General features: G+C 42.1%; 1 protein-coding gene across 4 annotated transcripts; it reads right to left on the reverse strand.

The window, feature by feature from the left end:
• Positions 1-2,566: 2,566 nt before the first annotated feature.
• Positions 2,567-23,961, reverse strand: LOC118402201 (carbonic anhydrase-related protein-like). Of its 4 annotated transcripts, XR_008077472.1 has the most exons (11): positions 23,474-23,954; positions 23,204-23,224; positions 19,171-19,362; positions 18,748-18,872; positions 15,723-15,818; positions 14,213-14,275; positions 13,687-13,735; positions 13,480-13,592; positions 8,654-8,834; positions 4,791-4,906; positions 2,567-4,702 (listed from the first exon to the last, which is right to left on the reverse strand). XR_008077472.1 is itself a non-coding variant. In XM_035800219.2 (10 exons), the coding sequence occupies exons 1-9, from the start codon at positions 23,544-23,546 to the stop codon at positions 8,700-8,702; spliced, it is 867 nt and encodes a 288-aa protein (XP_035656112.2). In that variant the 5' UTR covers positions 23,547-23,951; the 3' UTR covers positions 6,462-7,180; positions 8,654-8,699. The 4 variants fall into 4 exon arrangements, 3 of the variants coding, with proteins under 3 accessions (XP_035656112.2, XP_052333026.1, XP_052333027.1); XM_035800219.2 differs by lacking the exons at positions 2,567-4,702; positions 4,791-4,906 and adding an exon at positions 6,462-7,180 and having other exon boundaries at positions 23,474-23,951; XM_052477066.1 differs by lacking the exons at positions 2,567-4,702; positions 4,791-4,906; positions 23,204-23,224 and adding an exon at positions 6,462-7,180 and having other exon boundaries at positions 23,474-23,949.
• Positions 23,962-27,866: the final 3,905 nt, after the last annotated feature.

Genomic DNA, 27,866 nt, shown 5'->3' on the forward strand with positions numbered 1-27,866 from the left:
AGTGTGGTGCCAGGACAACAACCTCTCCCTCAATGTGAGCAAGACAAAGGAGCTGATCATGGACTACAGGAAATACGGGCTGAACAAGGCAAACATTAACATTGACGGGGCTGTAGTGGAGCGGGTCGAGAGTTTCAAGTTCCTTGGTGTCCACATCACCAACAAACTATCGTTGTCCAAACATACCAAGACAGTCGTGAAGAGAGCACGACAAAACCTTTTCCCCCTCAAGAGACTGAAAAGATTTGGCATGGGTCCCCAGATCATCAAAAGGTTCTACAGCTGCCAGGGTAGTGCGAACGGCCCAGTACATCACTGGGGCCAAGCTTCCTGCCATCCAGGACATATTCAATAGTCAGTGTCAGAGGAACGCCCATAAAATTGTCAGAGATTCCAGCCACCGAAGTTATTTTTCACGGCATTTCACGGTTAAGTCTACACTTGTTGTAGTCGGCGCATGTGACAAATAAAGTTTGATGTGATTGGATTTGATTAATCTCTCATATTGACTATGATGTACTGCATCAGTACATTTCTGTTTCTTCCTACCATGAATCTGGACAGGACTTTGGGAGTAGTTGGAATTTAAATATGGATGCAACTAGCCAGAATAACTTTTTCCCTGCCCGTGAGAGAGCAACTACTGATGGGAAAGTGAAATGTACTATACAATGTTATCTGAAGAGGATCCATTTCACGCTGCTCCACTCCAACTTGGTAAAAATCAAAGGACGAGGACAATAGACATTTGCACTCTCTTGAGGATGCATGAGGCACATTTTACAACAGTAAGGCTCAATTTCTGTTCACTCTCTTTTCCCTCTGTGTCCCTTCTCCTCTCTCACCCTCTTTCGGTGCTCTTGATCATAGAATAATGTCGCTTTTTCTATCCTCCCTCCTCTGCGAGAGTCATGGAAACGAAATAATAGAAATGTCAGACGAGATGTTCCGTCATCGCTGATATTCTCTCTTGGTCCGTGAAAGGCCACGCCTGATCAAACAGTTAGATGCCCTGTGGCCCGGAACATTCCCCCGTTGGAACATTCCCCGGTTACTTCTCTCTCTCCCTGCCTCTCCCTCTCCGTACCAGGTTCTCACAGCATTGAATTAGAGTGCCCCCTGCTGTTTCACTGAATAACTGCAACTCAGATACATTTGTAAGGAAACTGCTAGGGAGGTATTTGCTGTGAATGGTGCATGCACACAACTAACTCCACGCGTTCTAAAGAATGAAAGCTTAAATCTTAAGATAGTTGGACCAATAGGTAGGAAACATCACAACAACACAGGACTGTGCAAGAGATAAAGTCATGATGGTACATGTGGGTCAATTACATGTCTTTGTACTGCGACTCACTCAACTAGCCTACTGTATGTGACTACAGTGTGTCTCGCTACAGCCATGTGACCCCCTTTGTCAATGACCTTTCAGGTGTCGTGTTTTCTCCAGTGCTATGTAAGTCATCAGTGTATGAGACATGGTATGAGGTGTAAGTGGCTTGGTTTCGGTGCTGCTATTAGTCATTCAGACAGAGGAGGGCGCTGTAAGACCTGTTTGGTCTCATTCACATTCCTGCGATAGATACTCCAGCATAGCGCAGCTGTATATGGTTTCCTGCTCAAACCATCAGACTTTATATTAAGTTGCTCTTATAACTATGTAGTACTATGTTGTACCTTTTGGCATAGGCCTTCTAAGTGCTCTCCTCTATTGTATTCCAGTATGTTTATGGCTTATACTAATAATATGGGTGGGTCTCTGTTGTACTGTTGCACTGTGAGAAGAGAGCTCCCTATGGGCAGATTAGCTGTGTATTAGATGGGTGGGTGTGGTAGGTTGGATAAGCCTGTTGTTGTTTTAAGTGACTCTATTCATTATGGCCCGTGTAACAGGCACATCCTGCTGTAAACATGGCCTCCAGCTGTAGGTGTGATGTCATTAACTGGCTGTTATGTCACCGATCCAGTTCGGGGTGCGTTCATAAATTTACTCTGGCTATCTACTCTGATTTCAGAGTGTGCAGAGTGCATAATAACTGAGGAATTTATGAACACTCAACACCCCTTGAATATGGAAGGTGTCGAAAAAGCGTAATTAAATTGTTGCCAGCAGCACAGTTACCGTCACCAATGCTCTGGATAACGTAAAAACAGCCTAACCAGCTCTGCTAGGGCGAGTAAAATGGTCAGAGTGAGGTGTTCTGTCTAGAAGTAGCTAGCAAGTTAGCCAATGTTAGCCAGTTAGCTTGGGTGCTTGACTTCTGTTGTGAGGTCAGAACGCTCGGATCAACCCTCCAGTGTGCACTCTGAGCTTGTGTCAAGCCAAACACAATGCCCTGAATTTTCAAACACACTGAGCGCACTCTGAGCGCACTCTGGCTCTCCAGATGGAATTTACAAACACACCCTTGGTTGCTTCGTCAGGGAATGCTGGAGAAGGACACTAAGTACAGTAGGGCCTGATGTATACATGGTATAGTGTGTCAGGGACTGGAGAAGTCTGCGACTTTGGTCCTATGTAATAAAAATTCCATTTAAAATGAAGTGAATCATATACCTACCCATATTAAATGGTAGTGATCTCTTTCAGAAAGAGTCATCTTTATCATCATCATCATCATCACATTAGTCAGTACAAGAACTACAGAACCTTAAAATGTAAAAAAAAAAATCACAACAAAATTCAAGTCTTCATTGTTTCATTTTCATAGCCTTATAACCCTGGGCTGTACTGTGTTGTCTATAGCCCTTAAAAGGTCATTTACCTTTGATGGATGTCTCCTTTGTTTTTACAAGAAAGGGCACCCTGTGGTCTAATCGTCTATTGCCATGCTTCCTATAAGCAGATATCGAAAAGCACAAAAACACTGCGTTTAATACTGCGAGGACAGGAGCCAGAAGCTGACGGAAATATCTCAACAAATATCAGCCTATGAGACATCTGAGATTATATGGCATTAAACCTGACCTGAGGTCATTAAACCTGACTTGACCATTTATATTATACAGAACTACATATGTTTCTGCTTGTTAGTGTTTCCTATTCTGAGAGACAGTGTGGTTTTAACAGCATTTAAAAAAAAAAGTAATGTACTGTACATTTATTTTCCATAGTTTGAAAATCCCTAGGAACAGGTGTTAGTTAATTCACATTTTTCTACTTATTACACAACCTGCATGACAGTACAGTACAATTACATGCCCCAAGCTAAGTATGCATACCTACATGAAGCCTGCACAAATCCTATCACAAGGACTACATTCCACCAATAGCCCCACTATCACACCAGTAAGAATGCATGCCCAATCCAGTGCTTCCATCTAGTATACTACTGTTAGTGAGGATATTGGATCAGAGCCAATCATGTCTTTCCTTCCAGAGCATGGATACATCTTGTACCAGCCAACAGCGAATGGCTATGTTCCAGGTCACAGGTGAAGCCAGCTGGTTGGTCTGTCAGCGCTGCCTTAATCAACAGAGTAAAATCGTGCCTTTGTGAGCTCCCTCCAAGTCCAGTAGCTATAAATTGTAACACCAGATAATGTGACTTAACCACAGAAATGTGAACCATTATACTGGTAGTTACAGGTGTGGCTCTACAAAATGTTGGCATTTTTTAGCTAACCTGGTATTGGCGACAATGCGTGTGCCGTCATCTTTTTACAAATCTTCTCTCATTAATCGAGACAGGCTTCTGTCATCCTGGCATGCGGCCCTTTAGGGTAGACCACCCTGTCTCAATCAATGAGAGAAGATTTGAAAAAGACAAGATGGTGGTGTACACATTGTTGGATTACTTCATGGAGCAAACAAACATTAATTTATTTTCACAGAGCATTTTATCGTTTTTTCAAATTGACTCCCTGAAACTGGACACAGCCATTTTATGAAACGCCGGTTTCCACGATTCGAGGACGAAGATAGTATCGCAAATACCAGGTTAGTTGAAAAATGTCCAGCAACATTTTATACAGCCACTTCTGTAACTACCAATATAGTGGTCCAAATCTGGTGTTACAATCTGTAGCTACCAGTCCAGGGGATTCAATGTAACATAACTTCCAGCTGATTCAACAAGGCCATTCTCTCTCTCCCCTCCTTTCACTATCTTTCTCACTATGAAAATAAAAAAAGGGAATATTTTGCAGATGGAACATTCCAGCAATCATGTCGCCGCTACGACTGGGTGTGGCCACAGAGGTAGCGGGTAGAGGAGCAAAGGGTTATTTTTATAAGTCCTATGTTTTGGGTTAGAGTTGTTTGACATTGTGCAATATTAATACTAATATTTTCCACTCTTAAATCCACAAACTATTATCCTGTTTCCTGTATATGCGCTATGATGGTTACAGAGCTAGAAATTACATTTTCAGGCACACTTTATGTCACATAATCCTTTTGAATCCTTATACCTGTTACGCGGAGTGAAACCCAGTAGCAGACTCCGACAAGGAGACTGGGATGAAATAACCAAGGTATTTATTGAAACACAGGGGGGAGATGGAGTGCAGGTCATGGGAAGCTCGGGCGGGTTGCTGGAAACCAGATGAGGGTGCGGAGGCTGGAGCGAGAGGGGTTGAGACAGGGTAAGCCGGTCAGGCGGGGATTCCAAGGGGGTAGTAGAGTGGGGAATCCAGGACAGAGTAGTAGAATGACAAGACGTGGGACTGGAGACAGGGACCAGAGTCACAGCGGGCAGAACTGTAGCGGAGAGGAAAACAGCGTCAGGCAAGGAAAACAGGCACAACAGGATCTGAATAGTAACAAACGGCTAGAAACGTAGACTGACTGAGCAGAGTTTACGATCTGGCAGCGTGGAAGTGGCAGGGTTGAGTATTTGTAGAGGTCTTGATTATGGAACAGGTTGCAGCTGGTGGGGATCTGCTCTGACTCCAGCACACTTGTCTCCGCCCACACAATCACATACAGAGAGAGAGAGAGAGAGAGAGAGAGAGAGAGAGAGAGAGAGAGAGAGAGAGAGAAAAGAGTACTGGGGGAGTGGCGGCAGGTCAAGGAGACACAGGATGAACAGTAGAGGGCGTTGCAGGAGCAGATGTGACAATACCAGATTACCAACTGGGTCAATAACATTTCGAATCTGTTGATAAAAACAACATTGCGGCAGGTAGCCTAGAGGTTAAGAGCGTTGGGCCAGTACTGAGCCGATTAGGTGGGGGGCGGTTTATGTGCCCTCAAAGTGCCTTGCTCAAGCAAAAATAAAATAATACAGACTCCAAAAGATATGGGAACAGTTCTTGTTTTTTCTTAAAGGCACAAAGGAATATCATGGACATAAAACATCACTTATCCGAAGATACAATCTCCACTGTATTTTGTTAGTGTATTTGTGTTTTTGCTTGATATGCTGGTTTTTCTAGTTGGTTATTGTTTTTTGTATTTTATTTGTTGTGGCCCATTGGACGCATGTATAGTTTGGTATACTGTGTGGTTGTTTTGAGTTAAATAGGACAAAATGTAATGAATGGTCTATACAAAATATATATATAAAATCACTTATGCAATTTATTTGATGTAATTTTATCAAGCTAATTATGCAGTACTGTCAAACTTTTTGTATTTCCATGGTAAACAGTATTGACAATCGGCAGACCCATTTAACTACCTGCATATACAAATGTGCTACAATGTAATTACATGCATTATTACCTTATGAATAACAAGTAATTGTTTGGTAATGTAATTTAAGGTATTGCTGAATTGTGCAATTTGAGTCAACAGTCAGGTCCCCTTCAGAACCCCCTTTTTCTATCCCTTCAGAACCTCCTTTCTCTAACCCTTCAAAAACCCTTTCTCTATCCCTTCAGAACCCCCTTTCTCTATCCTTTCAGAACCCCCTTTCTCTATCCTTCCTTCTTCTTCCTCTATTCCTCCTTTTCAAGGCCCCTCTCAGGTATGGTCAGGTAACATCCCTTACCAAAGAGACAATACTCCACTATCTCTCCTGCATTTCTCTCTGTAGCTACACTGTTTCCCAGTGGTGTAAAGTACTGAAGTGTGAATACAATAAAGTACTACTTGGAAGTATCTGTACTTCACTATTTATATTTTTTATAAATTTTACTCCAAAACATTCCTAAAGAAAATATATTTTAAACTTTTTACTCCCTTACATTTTCCCTGGCACCCAAAAGTTTTTTTCCTTAAATCAGGCAGGACAGCAATATGGTGCAATTCACACACATCAATATAACGTGTTGTCATCCCTACTGCCTCTGATCTGGCGGACTCACTAGACATTCATGTCTGAGTGTTGGAGTGTGCCCGGGTCTGTCCGTAAATTAACAAAAACAAGAAAATCTGCTTTGCTTAATATAAGGAATTTGAGTTTTCCATTTACTTGCACTTTTTCTCAAGTATGATATGAGTACTTTTCCCACCACTGTAGTTAAGTACTGTAACGGTCGTCTGATGAAGAAGGATCGGACCAAAGAGCAGCGTGGTGGTTTGTTCATGATTTTTATTAACACTGTACACTAGAACAAAATAACAAAGTGAGAAATGAAACCCGAAACAGTCCTGTCAGGTGCCGAACACTAAACAGAAAACATCTACCCACCAAACACAGGTGGGAAAAAGCTACCTATGTATGGTTCCCAATCAGAGACAATGATAGACAGCTGTCCCTGATTGAGAACCATACCCGGCCAAAACAAAGAAATACAAAACATAGAAAAATGAACATAGAATTCCCACCTAAATCATACCCTGACCAAACCAAAATAGAGACATAAAAAGCTCTCTAAGGTCAGGGCGTGATAAGTACATTTAAAACCAGATACTTTTAGACTTTTACTCAAGTAGTATTTTACTATGTGACTTTTTTACTTGAGTCATTTTCTATTAACGTATCTTTACTTTTACTCAACTATCGTACAACCATTTCCACACAGTTTGTTATACTTAGCCAGTAGCTACTAAAACATCTGTTAAACTACCAAACAAGTGTCCCTTGGCTCTCTGATACAGTCATGTTATTTCACTTACAGTATTTGCGCAATGCAGTTGAGGCCAAGCCACACTTTGTCCCTGTGCCATCGGTTGAGCACATCCAAATTCAGCCACTCAAAATGAGTACTTTTCCAGTTGTTTCCCAGGTGTTCCCAATGTGAGCTCTAAAATAGATATCCCTCCGCTCCACACACAACGCCACAGCTACTCCTAGATTAGTAGAAGAACTGGGTTAGCTCATTATTACTATAGCTCTGACACTGCTCCTGTGTTTAGTGGTGCCATTATTATTTTACCTCTGGGAAATGCCTTGCCTATTTCCATTAAACTATGACTTCCAGGGCATGACAATATAGCCCCGATTTCATTTGAAACATGGTTATTTTTGTTGTTGTGGTATAAATGACTTCCCGTCAGGTTTGAACCTGGTTTGTGGTTGTGAAGAGAGATGGTATCTAGTATTCCCACAGATGTCAAAAACACTTTTGAAAATATCTATACATATATAAAGTACACTCTATATACACAAAAGTATGTAGACACCTTCAAATTAGTGGACTTGGCTATATCAGCCACACCTGTTGCTGACAGGTGTATACAATTGAGCACACAGCCATGCAATCTCCATAGATAAACACTGGCAGTAGAATGGCTTCACTGAAGAGCTTAGTGACATTCAACCTGACACTGTCATAGGATGCCGGCTTTCTAACAAGTCATTTTATCAAATTGCTGCCCTGCTAGAGCTGCCCCGGTCAACTGTAAGTGCTGTTATTGTGGAGTGGAAACATCTAGCAGCAACAACAACTCAGCCACAAAGTGGTTGGCCACAAAAGCTCAGAGAATGGGCCCGGAGAGTGCTGAAGTGCGTAGTGCTTAAAAATCGTCTGCCCTCGGTTGCAACACTCATTACCGAGTTCCAAACTGCATCTGGAAGCAATGTCAGCACAATAACTGTTCATTGGGAGCTTCATAAAATGGGTTTCCATGGCCAAGCAGCCACACACAAGCCTAAGATCACCATGCGCAATGCCAAGCGTCAGCTGGAGTGGAGTAAAGCTCTGGAGCAGTGGAAACGCTGCAACAGACAAATCTGAGTTTGGCGGATGCCAGGAGAACGCTACCTGCCCCAATGCATAGTGCCAACTGTAAAATTTGGTGGAAGAGGAATAATGGTCTGGGGCTGTTTGTCATGGTTCGGGCTAGGCCCCTTAGTTCAAGTGAAGGGAAATCTTAACACTACAGCTTAGAATGATATTCTAGACCATTCTGTGCTTCCAACTTCGTGGCAACACTTTGGGGAAGGCCCTTTCCTGTTTCAGCAGGACAAAGCCCCCGTGCACAAAGCGAGGTCCATACAGAAATAGTTTGTTGTGGAAGAACTTGACTGGTCTGCACAGAACTCTGATCTCAACTCCATTGAATATCTTTGGATAAATTGGAACGCCGACAGTGCCCGACCTCACTAATTATCTTGTGGCTGAATGGATGCAAGTCCCTGCAGCAATGTTCCAACATCTAGTGGAAAGCCTTCCCAGAAGAGTGGTGGCTGTTATAGCAGTAAAGGGGAGACCAACTCCATGATTTTGGAATGAGATGTTCGACAAGCAGGTGTCCACATACTTTTGGTCATGTAGTGTATTTAAAAACGATGTACTTGGTATTTAGATGGTTGACATTTACCTGTTAAACGTGGAACTAAAGATCCCCCGTGGAGGGAAGGGGGGCGTCACTGGAAGGCAGCCCGGACGGTCCTGTCGCTGAGGGGCTGAGAGGGGCGGAAGTTGTCTCCCAACATCCCGTCATTCCCCTCAGGTAGATCAGCACCTTTCAGATGGGACCTGAGCCTCCTGAACTCCTCTATCTGGGAGAGTTGATGAGAAGAATGGCGAAGGTAAAGAGTGGTGATGGATTAATGAAGATAAGTATTCCGTCTAGTTTCGATCAATGTTCTGTCGAGCTGCACTGCGGTTGCCCTCTGCTCCAGCCTTTACAAACCTAATGTGGATAAAAACATAAGGCATATGCCCATCTTGTGTGGACTACTAAAGTAGAGTGCATTCAGAAAGTATTCAGACTCCTTCACTTTTTTCACATTTTGTTACTTTAATTCTATAAATTCTAAAATTGATTAAATTGTTTTTATCCGTCATCAAACTTCACACAATACCCATAATGACAAAACATAAACAGATTAGATTTTTTTGTGAATTTATAAAAAATGTAATAAAAAGGAAATATGACATTTACATTAGTATTCAGACCCTTTACTCAGTACTTTGTTGAAGAACCTTTGGCAGCGATTACAGCCTTGAGTCTTGTTGGGTATGACGCTACAAGCTTGACACACCTGTATTTGGGGAGTTTCTCCCATTCTTCTCTGCAGATCCTCTCAAGCTCTGTCAGGTTGGATGGGGAGCGTCACAGAGATGTTCGATCGGTTCAAGTCCAGGCTCTGGCTGGGCCACTCAAAAGACTTGTCCCAAAGCCACTCCTGCGTTGTCTTGGCTGTGTGCTTAGGATCATTGTTCTGCTGGAAGGTGATCCTTGGCCACAGTCTGAGGTCCTGAGAACTCTGGAGCAGGTTTTCATCAAAGATCGCTCTGTACTTGACTCTGTTCATCTAGTCCTCGATCCTGACTAGTCTCCCAGTCCCTGCCACTGAAAAACATCCCCATAGCATGATGCTGTCACCACCATGCTTCACCGTAGGGATGGTGCCAGGTTTCCTCCAGATTTGACACTTGGCATTCAGGCCTAAGAGTTCAATCTTGGTTTCATCAGACCCGAGAATCTTGTTTCTCATGGTCTGAGTGTCTTTAGGGTGACTCCAAGTGGGCCTTCATGTGCCTTTTACTGAGGAGTGGCTTCTGTCTGGCCACTCTACCATAAAAGCCTGATTGGTGGATTGCTGCAGAGATAGTTGTCCTTCTGGAAGGTTTGCCCATCTCCACAGATGAACTCTGGAGCTCTGTCAGAGTGACCATCAGGTTCTTGGTCACCTCCCTGACCAAGGGCCTTCTCCCCCGATTGCTCAGTTTGGCCGGGCGGCCAGCTCTAGGAAGCGTCTTGGTGGTTCCTAACTTCTTACATTTAAGAATGTTGGAGGCCACTGTGTTCTTGGTCCATCTTATGGCTTGGTTTTTGCTCTGACATGCACTGTCAACTATGGGACCTTATGTAGACAAGTGTGTGCCTTTCCAAATCACCACAGGTGGACTCAAGGATGATCAATGGAAACAGGATGCACCTGAGCTCAATTTTGAGTCTCATAAAAAAGGGTCTGAATAGTTATGAAAATAATGTATTTCTGTTTTTGTATAAATTTGCTAACATTTCTATAAACCTGTTTTCATTTTGTCATTATGGGGTATTGTTTGCAGATTGATGAGGGGAAAAAATTATTGAAGCGATTTTAGAGTAACACTCTATCGTAACATATTGTGGTAAAAGTCAAGGGGTCTGAATGCTTTCCTAATGCACTGTATATCTTATATCTGATCTTATTTAGTGTTTTCAGTGTTCTGTACATGTTGGCATTCTACTGTATGCTTAGGCTAAGAGCTAATTTCTTCCTGTCCTGGTCTATTTTACAGACCTCTTTCCAGCTGAGTCTGGTCTTGTGTGTGTAGCAGTAAAATGACAGACGTTCTCCGTTAAGATTTTCATTGGGTACTGGACTGGACACCTAGCCCTAAGCTAATAGTTATCTGGTTGGATGGTCAGTCAGACTTTGCCAATGCAGGAGGATAGTGTTTGCCCGGAACAAACAAGACAGATGGATTCAGTAATACAGGATTTTATGAGGCACAGCCAACTAATCCTTGACAACAGTAGAGTTCCATAGAGCTGTCTACATAAACAGAGCCATTAACAACCATTATCAGATTAATCGATCAATACTGATGACTCATTTACTATCAATAAAATGTAGTGAAAGGCATTTTCTTTGTTCTGGCTTCCTTAGATGGTACACATAAGGAACATGTAGTACTTTTCAAAGTGCTTTTAGTCAATAGTCAACAGTTATAAAGCAATGCTACAGCTGGGAGATGGGAAAATCGATATAGAATATTCCATTGAACAATGATCTACCAACACAGCACAGGTTTAAAGGTGTTCCTAAACAGGCTGCATATTGGGTAACTGCCCTCCAGAGTTCATAGAACACTGAATTACAGGATCTCTATGAGCTGTCCTGTGTTATTTACTGTATGTGAATAATTGGTCGCTCAATACGTATGAACAATTCCTTTAATCGCTCTGTTTTTTTTTAGCTTTTTGATATTTCAATTCATGCCTTTGCTCTCCACCAAAAACCTTTCCATACCTCTCAAAGGGAGGTGTCTAGCCTTTACATGAAAGGCTTGCTCAGAATCAAAGCCTCTGTAGAAAGTGTGCCGACTTGGAGGACAAACTGTATTGTGCAATGCTGTTGAATCAGAGGTTGGGACCTTGCTTCATAAATATGGGCTTATAAGTGGCAAATCAATCACAACACTGGATTTGACCTTCTAGCAGAACACACACTTCAATGCAGGTAGCTAGAGCAACCTCAAGATCTATGGAAGTAGAGCTGGTTTGAATAACACTTGGTATAAAAGCAATACGGCCACTTGGAGGGCTAGCAGGAGCCATCACCATTGACATGTGAAGGGATAAGACCTAGAGGTAAGACCTGGGGCAAGGGTCTAGAAGCCAACATTAATACATTCTTTATTATTTGCCCCTGCTTGTCATCTATGAATGTTTGAAGGTCTTGAAAAATGATCTGGCCTTAATGGCCACATGTACTCTAAAAGCATCACCCAGTACAGACAGAAAAGGTCTGGTATCTTTCTAGATAGTTTCTTACTAGGTTCCTGCTGAAAAAAAACAGCATAGACCAGCATATGCTGGTGACTAGTGCTGGTTTTGCTGGTGACCAGCCTTCATACCAGTATAAGCTGATGACCAGTTTATACTGGTATGCTGGTGATGCTGGCAACCAGCATATCATCATAAGTACCAGCATATGCTGGTTACCAACAAAACAAGCATCAAAGTGCTTAAAGATGCACTATGACGAAATCGCTCCGCCATTTCCTGGTTGCTAAAATTCTAATAGTTTCCCTCATTTCGGTTTATGTGACAAAACTAGTAAGAATCATTTTACCATCTACTGTGAAATATATTTTTCATAACCAAAAATATTGAATTTTCAGTTGTTTGAGGCTGGTATACAAAACCGAAGGACGGCAGGCATATAAATAGCGCCCACATAGAACAGATCTACTGCTTCTTACTTCCTTTCAATGAGAATGACAGACACACATTTCTATGTAAATTTTAGGTTACCCAAAAAGTTACATATTGCAGGTTTAATCACTTAAGACAATACATTACATATATCACAAATGAAGGCCTAGTTCTTCCCTAATAAAGTGGCCACATCAGGACTGGAAGTCACATTATGAATGTTCATCCATCCACAATCTGAATTCAGACTACTAATTCCAACTACTTATTCAGATTGGATTACTTGAGAAAAATGTCATTTATCTTTGTGTTGCATAAGATGAATTAATCAGTCAGTGTACATGCAAAAACGCAGATATTGAAACAAACAATTAAACATATCGAACTGCAGGGCCTCCTGAGTGGTGCAGTAGTCTAAGACACTGCATCACAGTTACTAGCTGTGCCACTAGAGATCCTAGTTCGAGTCCAGGCTCTGTCGCAGCTGGCCGCGACCTGGAGACCCATGAGGCAGCCCACAATTGGCCAAGCGTCGTCTGGGTTAGGGGAGGGTTTGGCCGGCTGGGATGTGCAAGTCCCATCGCGCTCAAGCGACTCCTGTGGCGGGCCGGGCGCACGCACGCTGACACGGTCGGCAGGTGTACGGTGTTTCCTCCAACATATTGGTGCGGCTGGCTTCCAGGTTAAGTGGGCAGTGTGGCTTAGCTGTGTCGTGTTTCAGAGGACGCACAGCTCTCGACCGTCGCCTCTCCAAGACAAGACTGTAACTACCAATTGGATACCATGAAAAAGGGGTCAAAAAAAAAACATAGGGAACTGCAATAGAGCATGCTGGAAAATATGATCTTTATGGTTGTGGTTTTGCTTGCTAGACCATGCTGGTCAGACCAGTTTGACAGCTAGACCATTCTGGTCGGCCAGCTAGACCATGCTGGTCAGACCAGTTTGACAGCTAGACCATTCTGTTCGGCCAGCTAGACCATACTGGTCAGACCAGCACTGACCAGTTTGAAAATTATGCTGGTCTACAGTTGGGGTTTTCAACAGGGTAGGGAGTTTTCTAGCCATTGTGCTTCTGCATCTGCAATGCTTGCTCTTTGGGGTTTTAGGATGGGTATCTGTAAATCACTTCTGCATCTGCAATGCCTGCTCTTTGGGGTTTTAGGATGGGTTTCTGTAAATCACTGTGTGAAAACTGCTGATGTAAAATGGGCTGTATAAAACACATTTGATTGATTAATTGAGCCAGACCATTGTGTCAGATGGCCTACCTGTAACTGTGAGATGGTAAGTGGGTAGCGGTACAGGATCCAGGTGACGCTCTCACTACATGGAGGGGTGGTCAGGGAGCCCTCATACACCCAGTAGTCTCTCAGGAGAGGGTCTGGAGGGAGTAACAAACACATACCATGTCCTCATCCAATACCGTGTCACACCATACCAAGCAGGAATCATACACAATTAGAAGAAGGACTCACCAGGAAGTAGTGTGTTGGGATTGAAGCACGGTATGATCTTGGTCTTCCCCTGTACAGATAGGTCAACACACTCAAATATTTGTTGACCTGCTTCGTTTGTAATGCACTGTTTATTTCGCCACCATGTTTGTCATGACTGTATTATTGCATATCGTCTTTACTACTGGAGCTCCTTCTTCACATTCTGCATCAACACTTCATCTGTCTAATCTGAAATGTTTGACGGTTTCAAGTCAATCTGGAACATTGATTGCATCAGGTTTAATTGAAAAATCAATACATTAATCAATTTCTGCCTGCTCCAATCGTTGCACCTCTACTGATGTTCTGTTAACTGCCAAGTTTGATTGTCTATGTACTGTATGTCTTCCTCGATCTCTCAGTTGAGCATTGGGTATCTACCCCCTTAGGTCATGTCAGTCATTTCTCATAACCTCTGCCCTCTCATCACCATGACAACTCATAACCATAACATCATCACCATAACAAGATGACCTGGTCAACAATGTGGGTGCCAAGATCTTACCTTGTATTGTAGGTCCTGCAGCACTTCTGTTATGGCCTTCAACCCCAGATGCTCCTTCCCTATCTGAAGGAAACAATGTCAATGGCATCAAGTCAAAAAGAAGTCATGAAAGATGGTCCTAACAGATCAATGTAATGTTATGATTTTAACACATCTTAACAGGGTGCTGTTGACATGTTTGGAGCCTCCTGAAAGGATGTGAAAATGGTGGAAAAGTACTCAATTATCATACTTGAGTAAAAGTAAAGATACTTTAATAAAAATGACTAACTAAAAGTGAAAGTCACCCAGTAAAATACTACTTCAGTAAAAGTCTAGAAGTATCTGGCTTTAAATATACTTATGAAAAGTAAAAATATACTTAAGTGTCAAAAGTAAATGCAATAAATGCTTTCAAATTCCTTATATTAAATGGATACTTTGAGATTTGGGCAATTAGGCCCATTATCTACTTCCCCGGAGTCAGGTGAACTTCTGGTTACTATTTTTATGTCTCTGTGTCCTGTATGAAGGAAGGTAGAGTTCGTTTCACGAGCCAGTGCTAACTAACATTAGCTCAATTAATGGAAGTCTATGGGTATCTGCTAACTTCCAGTCAATGTGCTAACACTAGTTAGCAATTGTGCTTGTACTAGTTAGCAACTTCCTTCAAATCGCTCGCAGAGACATACGAATGGTATTCACAAGTTAATCTGACTCTGGGGAAGTAAATAAAGGGCTTTATTGCCAAAATCCCAAAGTATCCCAAACCAGACTGCACAATTGTATTTATTAGTACATTTAAGGATACACTCCAACACTTAGACATCATTCACAACCGAAGCATTTGTGTTTTGTAAGTCCGCCTGATCAGAGGCAGTAGGGATGACAACGTGTTCTCTTGATAAGTGTGTGAATTAAACAATGTTCCTGTCCTGCTAAGTATTCAAAGTGTAACAAGTACTTTTGGGTGTCAGAGAAAATGTATGGGAGTAAAAAGTACATATTATCTTAACCTCTACGGGATCAGTGTATTATGTTTTACCAGATCTAATGTGTTATATTCTCCTACACTAATTTCATATATCCACAAACGTCAAAGTGTTTCAAATGGTATCAAGAATATGCATATCCTTGCCTCAGGACCTACAGACAGTTATATTTGGGTATGTCATTTTAGATGAAAATGGGGGGGTGGTCAGATCCTTTTAAAGAATGAAGTAAAGTAAAAGTTGTCAAGAATATAAATTGTTGTCAAAAATATAAATTGTAAACCACTAAGTGTTTGTCCATTCATATATTCAGTCATTGCCTCAAGCTAGTTCATATCAGTCAAACGTTATCATGGTTATTTCAATGTGGTGTTTTTTCTCAGTACAATAAAAAAAAGTGTATTTAGTGTCAAAGCTGATATGAATATGATATGGTACAAAATACAGTAATAATAAACCAAGTGCCTAACAAAACCATACAGAGCATGAGAAGAGGGGATTCTCATGTGACTATAGACTGAGACCAAAGCAAACAATACCTGCACAAACAGAGCGATGATGAGAACTCCGTTCTTCTTACCCAGGGCTTCCTCCACACTGTTGAACAAGGTTGTGTTCCAGTGGATCAGATGGAGCTGGGGGGGGGGCACATGTATTGTATTGTACCATATTATAGTGTGGAGCTGATCACCAAAAAAATATTAACCAAAGACAGTAAATAAAGAAAGATATTCAGGTAAAGGTAGAAAATGAAAGAAAATGAAAGAAAGAAAATGAAAGAACGATGAGCAGAGGGAGGCTGCAGAAGACAGGGCCGAGACAGAGCAGGTGTAAGGGACGTAAGGGCACTCTACAGTTTGAAATAGAGCACAAAACACCTTTGATAGAGAGGAAAGCTTATAAAGCCAAACCACCAGTGGCATAACCTCTTCAGGCCCTTTCAAACGCGTCAATGGCCTGAGCGATGTGTAAATATATGACAAAGTAATGGGCTTTAAAAGCCCTGACCCGAAGTAACCTGTTATGTGAACATAACAAGTCCCTCGTTCTCAAGGCCATCAGACTGTTAAATAGCCATCACTAGCAAAGAGAGGCTGATGCCTACATACACCGACTGAAATCATTGGCCACTTTAATAAATGGAACACTAGTCACTTTAATAATGTTTACATATCTTGCGTTACTCGTTTCATATGTACAGTTGAAGTCGGAAGTTTACATACACCTAAACTCAGTTTCACAATTCCTGACTTTTAATCCACGTAACAATTCCCTGTTTAGGTCAGTTAGGATCACCACTTTATTTTAAGAATGTGAAATGTCAGAATAATAGTAGAGTGAATGATTTATTTCAGCTTTTATTTATTTATTTATTTAATCACATTCCCAGTGGGTCAGAAGTTTACATGCACTCAATTGGTATTTGGTAGCATTGCCTTTAAATTGATTAACTTGGGTCCAACATTTTGCGTAGCCTTCCACAAGCTTCCCGCAATAAGTTGGGTGAATTTTGGCCAATTGCTCCTGACAGAGCTGGTGTAACAGAGTTAGATTTGTAGGCCTCCTTGCTCGTACACACTTTTTCAGTTCTGCCCACAAATTTCCTATGGGATTGAGGTCAGGGCTTTGTGATGGCCGCTCCAATACATTGACTTTGTTGTCCTTAAGCCATTTTGCCACAACTTTGGAAGTATGCTTGTGGTCATTGTCCATTTGGAAGACCCATTTGCGAACAAGCTGTAACTTCCTGACTGATGTCTTGAGATGCTCCAATATATCAACATAATTTCCCCCCCTCATGATGCCATCTATTTTTGAAGCACACCAGTCCCTCCTACAACAAAGCACCCCCACAACATGATGCTGCCACCCCCGTGCTTCACAGTTGGGATGGTGGTCAATGGCTTGCAAGCTTCCTATTTTTTCCTTCAAACATAACGATTGTCATCATGGCCAAACAGTTCAATTTTTGTTTCGTCATACCAGAGGACATTTCTCCAAAAAGTATGATCTTTGTCCCCATGTGCAGTTGCAAACCGTAGTCTGTCTATTTTATGGTTATGGTTTTGGAGCAGTGGCTTCTTTCTTGCTGAGCGGTCTTTCAGGTTATGTCTATATAGGACTTGTTTTACTGTGGAAATAGATACTTTTGTAACTGTTTCCTCCAGTATCTTCACAATGTCATTTGCTGTTGATTTGCACTTTTGCACTTTCACACCAAAGTACATTCATCTCTAGCAGACAGAATGCGTCTCCTTACTGAGCGGTATGACGGCTGCGTGGTACCATGGTGTTTATACTTGCGTACTATTGTTTGTGCAGATGAGGTCTTGGCTGATTTCTTTAGATTTTTCCCATGATGTCAAGCAAAGAGGCACTGAGTTTGAAGGTACGCCTTGAAATACAATCTAGAAGAAAAATAAATGCACACCTATTTAGGCGAGGTGCTGGCTAGCGGAGTAGAAAACCTGAAAATAAAGGAGAGCCGCACACTCTTAGGAGCTCAGATGCAAAAATGTAATATTCAACGTTTCGACAGCCAAGCTGTCTTCATCAGGGTATAATCACAAACACTGCGGGATGACTCGTTTATATAGTGTTAAAAGACACACAGGTGTCTGTAATCATGGCCAAGAGTGGCCTAATATCATTGGTTAATTCTCAAATATTAAAATGGCATACAAAGAACAGCATACAAACAACAAATGGATCGCATACGATCATAGATTCATTTTAGACAACACAAGCTTACAAACAATTACAATGGCAAAAGTCACAATAATTACAAGAATGGCTTCAGATCAAAGTCTACTTTGAGACCGAAGGCCTTGAAATACATCCACAGGTACATCTCCAATTGCCTCAAATGATGTCAATTAGCCTATTAGAAGCTTTTAAAGCCATGACATAATTTTCTGGAATTGTCCAAGATGTTTAAAGGTACAGTCAACTTAGTGCATGTAAACGTCTGACCCATTGGAAATGTGATACAGTGAATTATAAATGAAATAATCTGTCTGTAAACAATTGTTGGAAAAATTACCTGTGTCATGAACAAAGTAGATGTCCTAACCGACATGCCAAAACTATTTGTGGAGTGGTTGAAAAACGAGTTGTAATGACTCCATCCTAAGTGTATATACTGCATTCTGTACTTTTCTACTGTATCTTATTCTATGCCGCTCTGATATTGCTCGTCCAAATATTTATATATTCTTAATTCCATTCCTTTGCTTAGATTTGTGTGTATTGGGTATATGTTGTGAAATTGTTAGATATTACTTGTTAGATATTGCTGAACTGTCAGAATTGAAGCACAAGCATTTCGCTACACCCGCAACAATATCTGCTAAACATGTGTATGTGACAAATCAAATTTGATTTGATTTGTAACAGTGGCCTCCAACTTAAATAAACACGGTCAGGGCCTTGAAGGGGACAGTGTGTGTGTGTGTGTGTGTGTGTGTGTGTGTGTGTGTGTGTGTGTGTGTGTGTGTGTGTGTGTGTGTGTGTGTGTGTGTGTGCGTGTGTGTGTGCGTGTGTGTGTTTGGCCGAGACCCATACCTCCATGGGGAAGGCCTTAAAGTTGACTGTGTGTTCTGAGCCCCGCTGGTTCTCTTTGCCCCAGTGGAAGCGCACCTCATGCAGCTCGTACTCATGATCAATTTGCAACGGTCCACCAGTTACCACTGCAGACAGGAAACCCAGAGCATCATGGGAGAGCAGACACAGGAAATGCAGACCACATCAGATGATCTTGCGTTTTGAACGTAGGCTTGAATTCTGATTCAACTCTGACGTGTATGTGTATGTCCCTTGCAGCACACAGTCATTGACTCAACTTTCAGGGGTCACGGCTAAGATCGTTGAAAAAGTGCATTCAAGATCATTACAATTAGTGGAGGGTTGACATAAATTCCAGCCATGAATTGTTTTTATGTGTACCATGGTAACGTCAAATTAACTTTTTGGATGTGTGTTCTGCACCTGATTTGGACCTCAGCATGATGCGTACGGTGTGTCCATCGTTGATGACCTCACAGTCCCGACACACAACGTAGTTGGGAGTTAGCCCCACGTCCAGGAGCAAGGGGTCATAACGCGCCTCCCGGGAGTTCAGGTTGATGGGTGACTGGTACTCCCCATTGGCATCAGGGAACAGCAAACCCCACTCTACACCTGAACACACGCACAACTTAGACTTACACTCAACGTCACTGATGCTTGCGTAAAGTTACAACTTCTGGGCTCTGGCATGCACTGAGATCTCCATGCAGAGGCCTTCATGCAGTGCGTGGTGAAGTCACAAAGTGGTGATGGAGTATGCCTAGTGTAGTGTAAATCCAGCCTTTGAATATGCAAGCAGCATAAACAAAGTGTATAAGTGAGGACGCACTAATGTGTGCACATGCACACACACACACACACAGAGACACACGCATGCACACGCAACCACACACACTGCAGTTAAAGAGTTCACCAATTCCTCAGTGTCACTGCGCTGAGCAGTTGGGGAGTCGGTATCAAGTATAACTGTCACCAGAGGGACACAAGGACGCTCTAGTTTGTGCTTCTTCCCACCTCTCACACTTTCTTTCTCACTTTTATCTCTCTTTTTCCCCTCTATTTATTACACACTGTTAGTCCCACATCTCTTCATTCTGTGTGTAAATAGTTCGTGAAAAAAATCCTCATTATCATATTCTCACATCTTTTCACACTCTGTAAGAGCTGTCTGTTAGCTAGCTGTCTCTGGGCTCTGGTCTTTCCATACCATGCCCTGAATTATTTCATAGTTATTTCATATCACTGCTGTATGTGCAGAGAGAGTGCAAAATGCAATTAATCGAATCAGATGAGATCAAATCTGTCAGGGACACACCCTTCTTGCAAACTATTACAGACTACAAAGGGAAGCACAGCTGCGAGCTGCCCAGTGACACGGGCTTACCAGACGAGCTAAATCACTTCTATGCTCGCTTCTAGGCAAGCAACACTAAGGCATCCATGAGAGCATCAGCTGTTCCGGACGACTGTGTGTTCACACTCTCCGTAGCCGACATGAGTAAGACCTTTAAACAGGTCAACATACACAAGGCTGCGGGGCCAGACGGATTACCAAGACGTGTGCCCCGGGCATGTGCTGACCAACTGGCAGGTGTATTCACTGACATTTTCAACATGTTCCTGATTCAGTCTGGATAATACCAACATGTTTCAAGCAGACCACCATAGTCCCTGTGCCCAAGAACACAAAGGCAACCTGCCTAAATGACTACAGACCCGTAGCACTCACATCCGTAGCCATGAAGTCGCTCTGGATAAGAGCGTCTGCTAAATGACTTAAATGTAAATGTAAATGAAGTGCTTTGAAAGGTTGGTAATGGTTCACATCAACACCATTATCCCAGAACCCCTGGACCCACTTCAATTTGCATACCGCGCAAACAGATCCACAGGGGATGCAATCTCTATTGCACTCCACACTGCCCTATCCCACCTGGACAAAAGGAGCTCAGCGTTCAACACTATAGTACCCTCAAAGCTCATCACTAAGCTAAGGATCCTGGGACTAAACACCTCCCTCTGCAACTGGATACTGGACTTCCTGACAGGCTGCCCCCAGGTGGTGAGGGTAGGTAACAACACATGTGCCACGCTGATCCTCAACACTGGAGCTCCCCAGGGGTGCGTGCTCAGTCCCCCCCCCCTGTACTCCCTGTTCACCCAGCCAGGCATGACTCCAACACCATCATTAAGTTTGCAGACGACACAACAGTGGTAGGCCTGATCACCAACAATGACGAGACAGCCTATAGGGAGGAGATCAGAGACCTGGCCAGGTGATGCCAGAATAACAACCTATCCCTCAACGTAACCAAGACTAAGGAGATGATTGTGGACTACAGGAAAAGGAGGACTGAGCATGCCCCCATTCTCATCGAAGGGCTGTAGTGGAGCAGGTTGAGAGCTTCAAGTTCCTTGGTGTTGTCATGACGTTGGCCTGGGGGTAGGTTTATGACAGTCATAAATACCTCTTTCCCCCTTTTTCCTCTCTCTACCCTACTGATGTTATATTTGCAAAACCCTTTGTTAACATAGAGATTCTGGGAACATCAGAAGGGAAATGAACTATATTCTGGTAATCTGACCAATTGAACATATGCGGTGGTACTTAATGAATATGATGTCAGTTCGGTGGACATCTGAGACATACTCATCAATGATAAGATGACATAAACTCTACAGTGGATTCACATGGAATTGTTGTTCAATTTAAATGTTTGAATATTAAATAGTTTGTGATGGGATGAAATGTGATTTTAGCTTCTAAAATGTGAGATTTGGGTTTTCATAAGATAGGGCTCTGCTCAATCAGTGGCCCGCCCCTGTGAAGGGACATGGGCTATAAAACTTTTCAAACACGCCCTCCTCTCCCTTCCTATATAATGCCTTGACGACAATATAACCTCCTTCCGAGGACGTGAGGACGACGGTCCGATGTCAGAATGGTTCAGATAATAACTACAGAACGAAGCCAACATCAGCTTGAGCTTCGGTTGTGAATGGTATGAACTTTGAACTCTTATTCACTACAGAAGTGATTCCTCCTTTGAGTCAGCAACAGCAGATGCAAACGAGGGTTAGGAAGGAACAGACAGAGTATCCCGTCAATCACACAACGATGTTACTACAACGTATCCAATTTACCACCAAATACTTATTTTCCACCATAATTTGCAAATAAATTCATAAAAAATCCTACAATGTGATTATCTGGATTTTGTTTCTCATTTTGTCTGTCATAGTTGAAGTGTACCTATGATGCAAATTACAGGCCTCTCTCATCTTTTTAAGTGGGAGAACATGCACAATTGGTGGCTGACTAAATACTTTTTTGCCCCACTGTATACACTCATGTAGATACTACCTCAACTGGGCCGACCAAGCACTGCTCCCGCACATTGGCGAACCGGGCTATCTGCATTGTGTCCCACCACCCACCAACCCCTCTTTTTACGCTACTGCTACTCTCTGTTCATCATATGCATAGTCACTTTAACCATATCTACATGTACATACTACCTCAATCAGCCTGACTATCCGGTGTCTGTATGTAGCCTCGCTACTTTTATAGCCTTGCTACTGTATATAGCCGCGCTACTGTTATAGCCTCACTACTGTATGTAGCCTCGCTACTGTATGTAGCCTCACTACTGTATATAGCCTGTCTTATATATATATATATAGCCTGTTGTTTGTATTTCTTTACCTACCTACTGTTCACCTAATACCTTTTTTGCACTATTGGTTAGAGCCTGTAAGTAAGCATTTCACTGTAAGGTCCTGTTGTATTCGGCGCAAGTGACAAATACACTTGATTTGATTCTACAGTGTCTCTCCCTCTAGTCCCATGATGGGGGACATAAACGGGATCAAAGCTCTCCCTTCATACATCACTGACCCAATCTAAATACAGACCCACTCTGAACTGTCTGACCTCCGACACACGTACTTAGCCTTGTAATTAAGATGATGAAACCATGGCTTTGGATCGCAGAGGGAGCACACAGCACAAAAGACATGCTTTCTGAAGTTAGTAAATGAAGCTGCTAATGTGTTACCGTTACAGACAAGTCCCGGATGACTTTATCCCCTACCAACAAGATAAACAAATGTTTTCTCAAGTCAACACCAATGACAATATGACTATTAGAGTCACTAAAAGGTCAGCTCTTGACTTAGATGTTACAACCTCTCGTGTTCTTTTCCCAGTTACTGGAAACCTTGACTATTACCCTAAGAGCCCAGAGGCAAATTTGAGACACACAAAGCACACAATGGAGCCCTGGACAGGAGCTGGTAAAGCTCAAAACCATGAAAGCATGGTAGCTAGACCACTACTCTCTTAGAATACCAAATCATTGGTGTGACTCCAGAATCTCAAGTTCAGTTCTAGACAGCTAATTTGCATGATCAAGTTACCCCAAAAAGGAGTGCATTGATCAAATGACCCTACCTTCTTTAAGTTCTTTACCTACTGTATGTGAGAGAGAGAGAGAGAGAGAGAGAGAGAGAGAGAGAGAGAGAGAGAGAGAGAGAGAGAGAGAGAAACAGAGAGAAGAGTATATATATGTTTATATCTGTGAAGAGAGTACTGCATTCCCATATCAATGCATGTGTTTGGTGCCAAAATGGGGAAGAACATGTTATTTTTTGGAGCTCTGTTTTGCGCGAGAAAAGGAGTGAAAGGAAACTAAGTGTATACTAAAAGCTCCAAATCTCTTACCTTCTTGATATCCCCAGTCCAATTCATCCTTCCCAGGGTAGTAGTCTGACTCCTCAATCACACTGTCTGCCATGGCTGTGGCAGTATGGAACAAGTCTCACTTAACACACTTGCTTTGATTTGAAGTCACACTCTGGCTTTTGCTCTTATCTGTCTTCTTATTGTTTTCTTCCTTCCTTCCTTTCTTTGTGTGGTTGGGAGGGTTTTCTGTCAGATGCCAGTGACTTTGAGAGCCTGTCTTCAGCCTGCTGCAGTACGGGCTGGTAGGGCGGTTCAACGCCAAATACTGTTGAAGGGGGGGCTGAGTCCATCAAATAGGAGAGAGTGATTGTTCCAACTCTCTCTCTGTGTGTGTGTGTGTGTGTGTGTGTGTGTGTGTGTGTGTGTGTGTGTGTGTGTGTGTGTGTGTGTGTGTGTGTGTGTGTGTGTGTGTGTGTGTGTGTGTGTCTGTGTCTGTGTCTGTGTCTGTGTCTGTGTCTGTGTCTGTGTCTGTGTCTGTGTGTGTGTGTGTGTGTGTGTGTGTGTGTGTGTGTGTGTGTGTGTGTGTGTGTGTGTGTGTGAATCCAGGCGGCAGTGTAGACTCTCTCACTGTAGGGCAGTGCAAGCAGCTAAGAGTTTCACAACTCTCTCTAAGTACCAGCAGCCCACAGGGTCCCCACCCCCACACATACAGAGTAAGCTTGGATTGGATGAGTCAAGTGCCTGTGCAAATCTCATTTGGAGCACCTTTTACAGCACAGCATTTCACAATGGTGTAAAGGTGTAAAGGTGTATTATGATCCTGATGTTTTTGAGGTGAAGAGAGTGCCAGTCAGCATTTCATTATTAGACTGTGATCTAGTTTTCCAGATTTGTTTTACCTCAGAGATTATGGGTTCATTTTTTGCATTTCTTTTTTCAAAGACAACAGATTGACAATATCCTCTGAAAATATAAGGTTTATGTAATATTGGTGTCAAATATTTCATGTGAACCTCCCTTTGGAATTTGAAAGTCCTTTACTGGCTAGGTTTTTTTTTTTTTCTATCGGCAAATAGTAAACCAATAATGTATTTCTCAATAGATACAAAGTATATTGTCATTCTCAATAGAGCTTACAGAGTAGAACTGACCAGTACTGTTCTGGCACGATATAATATATCCCGCTGTGTCTTATTCCTGTCCCAAAGTGTAGAATTTGTCCAAAGGGTTTAAGACGGATTAATTGCTTTATATTCTGCAAAAGGAAACCACATTGACCCTCATTTCTCATTTCCTAAATTGAATACATTGCATAACGCACTCTGTCAGAATATTCCTAATGAGGTCATTTTGATCCCAGAGGACCAGATATGATGCTATAACAATTGGGTTTTAAATAGCATGACTTTTAGCATAATAACCCTGTTCAGCAGCAAATAAATCATGATCATAGTTGACACTGGTCTACTTTTCTTTCTTTTCTAATCTTGACTTTTTAATAAAGTTTTATATTATTGCATATTTTTCTCATATTCTTTGTTGATATATAACAACCATTTTTCCATTCAGGCCTAATTTGTCTACAATTTCTTAAGTCATTATTGGTCATTCATATATACTCACTATGTCTATTAGTATTATAGTATAGTATTATTATAGCTAAGAATTCTGTTAGAATTCCATTATTTCTGCAGGTATTTTTTATTCTTCTCCAGCCGGTGGAATATGCCAGGTCCAACTCCTGTCTAAGGCTCCTTTTTCAATTTGGATCGCAAATTAATAACGACACTGCCCTCTAGTGGACACTAAAGGATCTTGCAGAACACTTATCTTGCTGAGTATGATTGACTATAAATGATGAGTTTCACCAGCGGTTAGGTTTTTGACCAAACACTACACAGCTGATTCAAATGATCGAAGCTTGACGCTTGATTCAGCTGATTCACCTTGGGGTCCCCAGGTCCGAGTTTGGGAAAACCTGAGTTACATTCTTTAGAAAAAATATTTAACTATTTTGTATCTCTTTATTTGTAATGTTGTATGAAATTAGTTCAATCATTTTCAATTGGTCATTTTAGTTTGTTACAGTAAATATTATAATATACACACACTCAGTGTTTCATTAGGTCAATGTTTTCTACGCCTCTGTTCACTGATTATATATGGTTATGACATTTCATGGGACAATAAGTTCTGTCCTGCTTTGATATCATCGGGGGCCAATTGACACACCTATGGGGTGAGGCCAACTCAAATTCAATTAAAATTGATTGTTTGAATTTTATTCATTCAGAATTGACCCAAAAAAATTCATTTGAATTGGCCACATCTCAAAGGAAGCATAATTTGAATTGAATTTGAATGAAAGGAAGTGTAATTTAATTAAAACCATTTCAAATCTTTTCAACTGAAAAGTGAAATATGAAAGGAATACAAAGACCATTTATGCATAGAATACACAGACCGTTTAAAAAAAATGTGTTTGATTATAAGTCAAAGATAACTCAAACATTATTTTTCTTTGTCATGAGATTGTTAAATTGTTATATTGTTCTCTTCCATACTGTAGTGTTTGATCCAGTGCATTCTGGGAAATGTATTTCAGACAGCCTATGTTTTAGGAGAATGAGTATAAAATTAAAATAACGTTTCAACCTTATGCTAAATGGTAGTGGTAACAATACACGATGTCAAAATAAACATTACTATGTTGATAGAATGAGTTGTGATAGCTTGAATGTGAGTGTAAGGCTATTATACCTTTTGGGGTAGTTTGGGTTGTTTGAGTATGAGAGCGAGATGCTCCTACCATCAGCTAGGGATTGTTCTGTACAGTGACATCAAATCATATCAAATCCAATTTTATTTGTCACATGTTTTGTAGACAACAGGTGTAGAATAAGAGTGAAATATCTGGAGTAGCAGAGGAGGCTGCTGAAAGTACCGCTTGCCGTGCGATAGCTGAGTGAACAGTCTTTGACTAGGGTGGCTGGAGTCTTGGACAATTTGTAAGATCTTCCTCTGACACCGCCTTGTATAGAGGTCCTGGATGGCAGGAAGCTTGGCCCCAGTGATGTATAGGGCCGTGCGCACTACCCTCTATAGTGCCTTGTGGTCGGATGCCGAGAAGTTGCCATACGAAGCGGTGATGCAACCAGTAAGGATGCTCTTGATTCCAACTGCAGAACCTTTTGAGGATCTGAGGACCCATGCCAGGGTAGCCTAGTGGTTAGAGCATTGGACTAGTAACCAAAATCTGTCGTTCTGCTCCTGAACAGGCAGTTAACCCACTGTTCCTAGGCCGTCATTGAAAATAAGAATTTGTTCTTAACTGACTTGCCTAATAAAATAAAGGTAAAATAAAAATATTGGGACTAAACACGTACCCCTGAGGGACCCCGTGTTGACGATCAGTGTGGCAGATGTGTTGTTGCGAATCTTTACCATCTGGGGGCGGCCCGTCCAGAAATCCAGGAACCAGTTCTAGAGGGAGGTGTTTAGTCCCAGTTTAGTCCTGTTTGGACGCTTGCCTGATGGTTTGTTTGAGGGTATAGCGGGATTTCTTATAGAGCGTCTGGATTAGTGTCCCGCTCCTGGAAAGCAGCAGCTCTAGCCTTTAGCTCAGTGCAGATGTTGCCTGTAATCCATGGCTTCTGGTTAGGATGTGTACGTACGTGTGTAGTGTCACTGTGGGGACGATGTCGTCAATGCGATTATTGATTAAGCCGGTGACTGATGTCATATTCTCCTCAATGCCATCAGATGAATCCGCTTCTGGGTGAGCATTCGCTTGTTTTCTTATGGCCTTACAGCTCGTTGAGTGCGGTCTCGGTTTGTGATGGTAAATAGACAGATACGAGAAATATAGATGAAAACTCTCTTGGTAAATAGTGTGGTCTACAGCTTATCATGAGGTACTCTACCTCAGGCGAGCAAAACCTCAAGACTTCCTTAGCGCACCAGCTGTTATTGACAAATAGACACAGACCACCACCCCCCGTCTTACCGGTGGTTGCTGTTCTGTCTTGCTGATGCACGGAAACTCAGCCAACTCTATATTTTCCAAGTCCTCGTTCAGCCACAACTCGGTGAAACATAAGATATTACAGTTTTAATGTCCCATTGGCAGGATAGTCTCGAATGGAGCTCATCCAGTTTATTCTCCAATGATCGCACGTTCACTAGTCGAACGGATGGTAACGGCGGATTATCCACTCACCAACAAATTCTCACCAAGCACCCAAAGCTGCAGCCTCTGTATCAGCATCTCCTCTTCATGCGAATGATGGGGATTTGGGCCTGGTCCGGGAGGAGGTGTAAATCTTTCACCTCCGAATCATTAAAGAAAAAAATATTTGTCCAGTCGGAGGTGAGCATTCGCTGTTCTGCTGTCAAAAAGCTATTTTCGGTCATAAGACACGGTGGCAGAAAC

Source organism: Oncorhynchus keta, chromosome 23, assembly GCF_023373465.1.
Source record: "Oncorhynchus keta strain PuntledgeMale-10-30-2019 chromosome 23, Oket_V2, whole genome shotgun sequence".
NCBI lineage: Eukaryota > Metazoa > Chordata > Actinopteri > Salmoniformes > Salmonidae > Oncorhynchus > Oncorhynchus keta.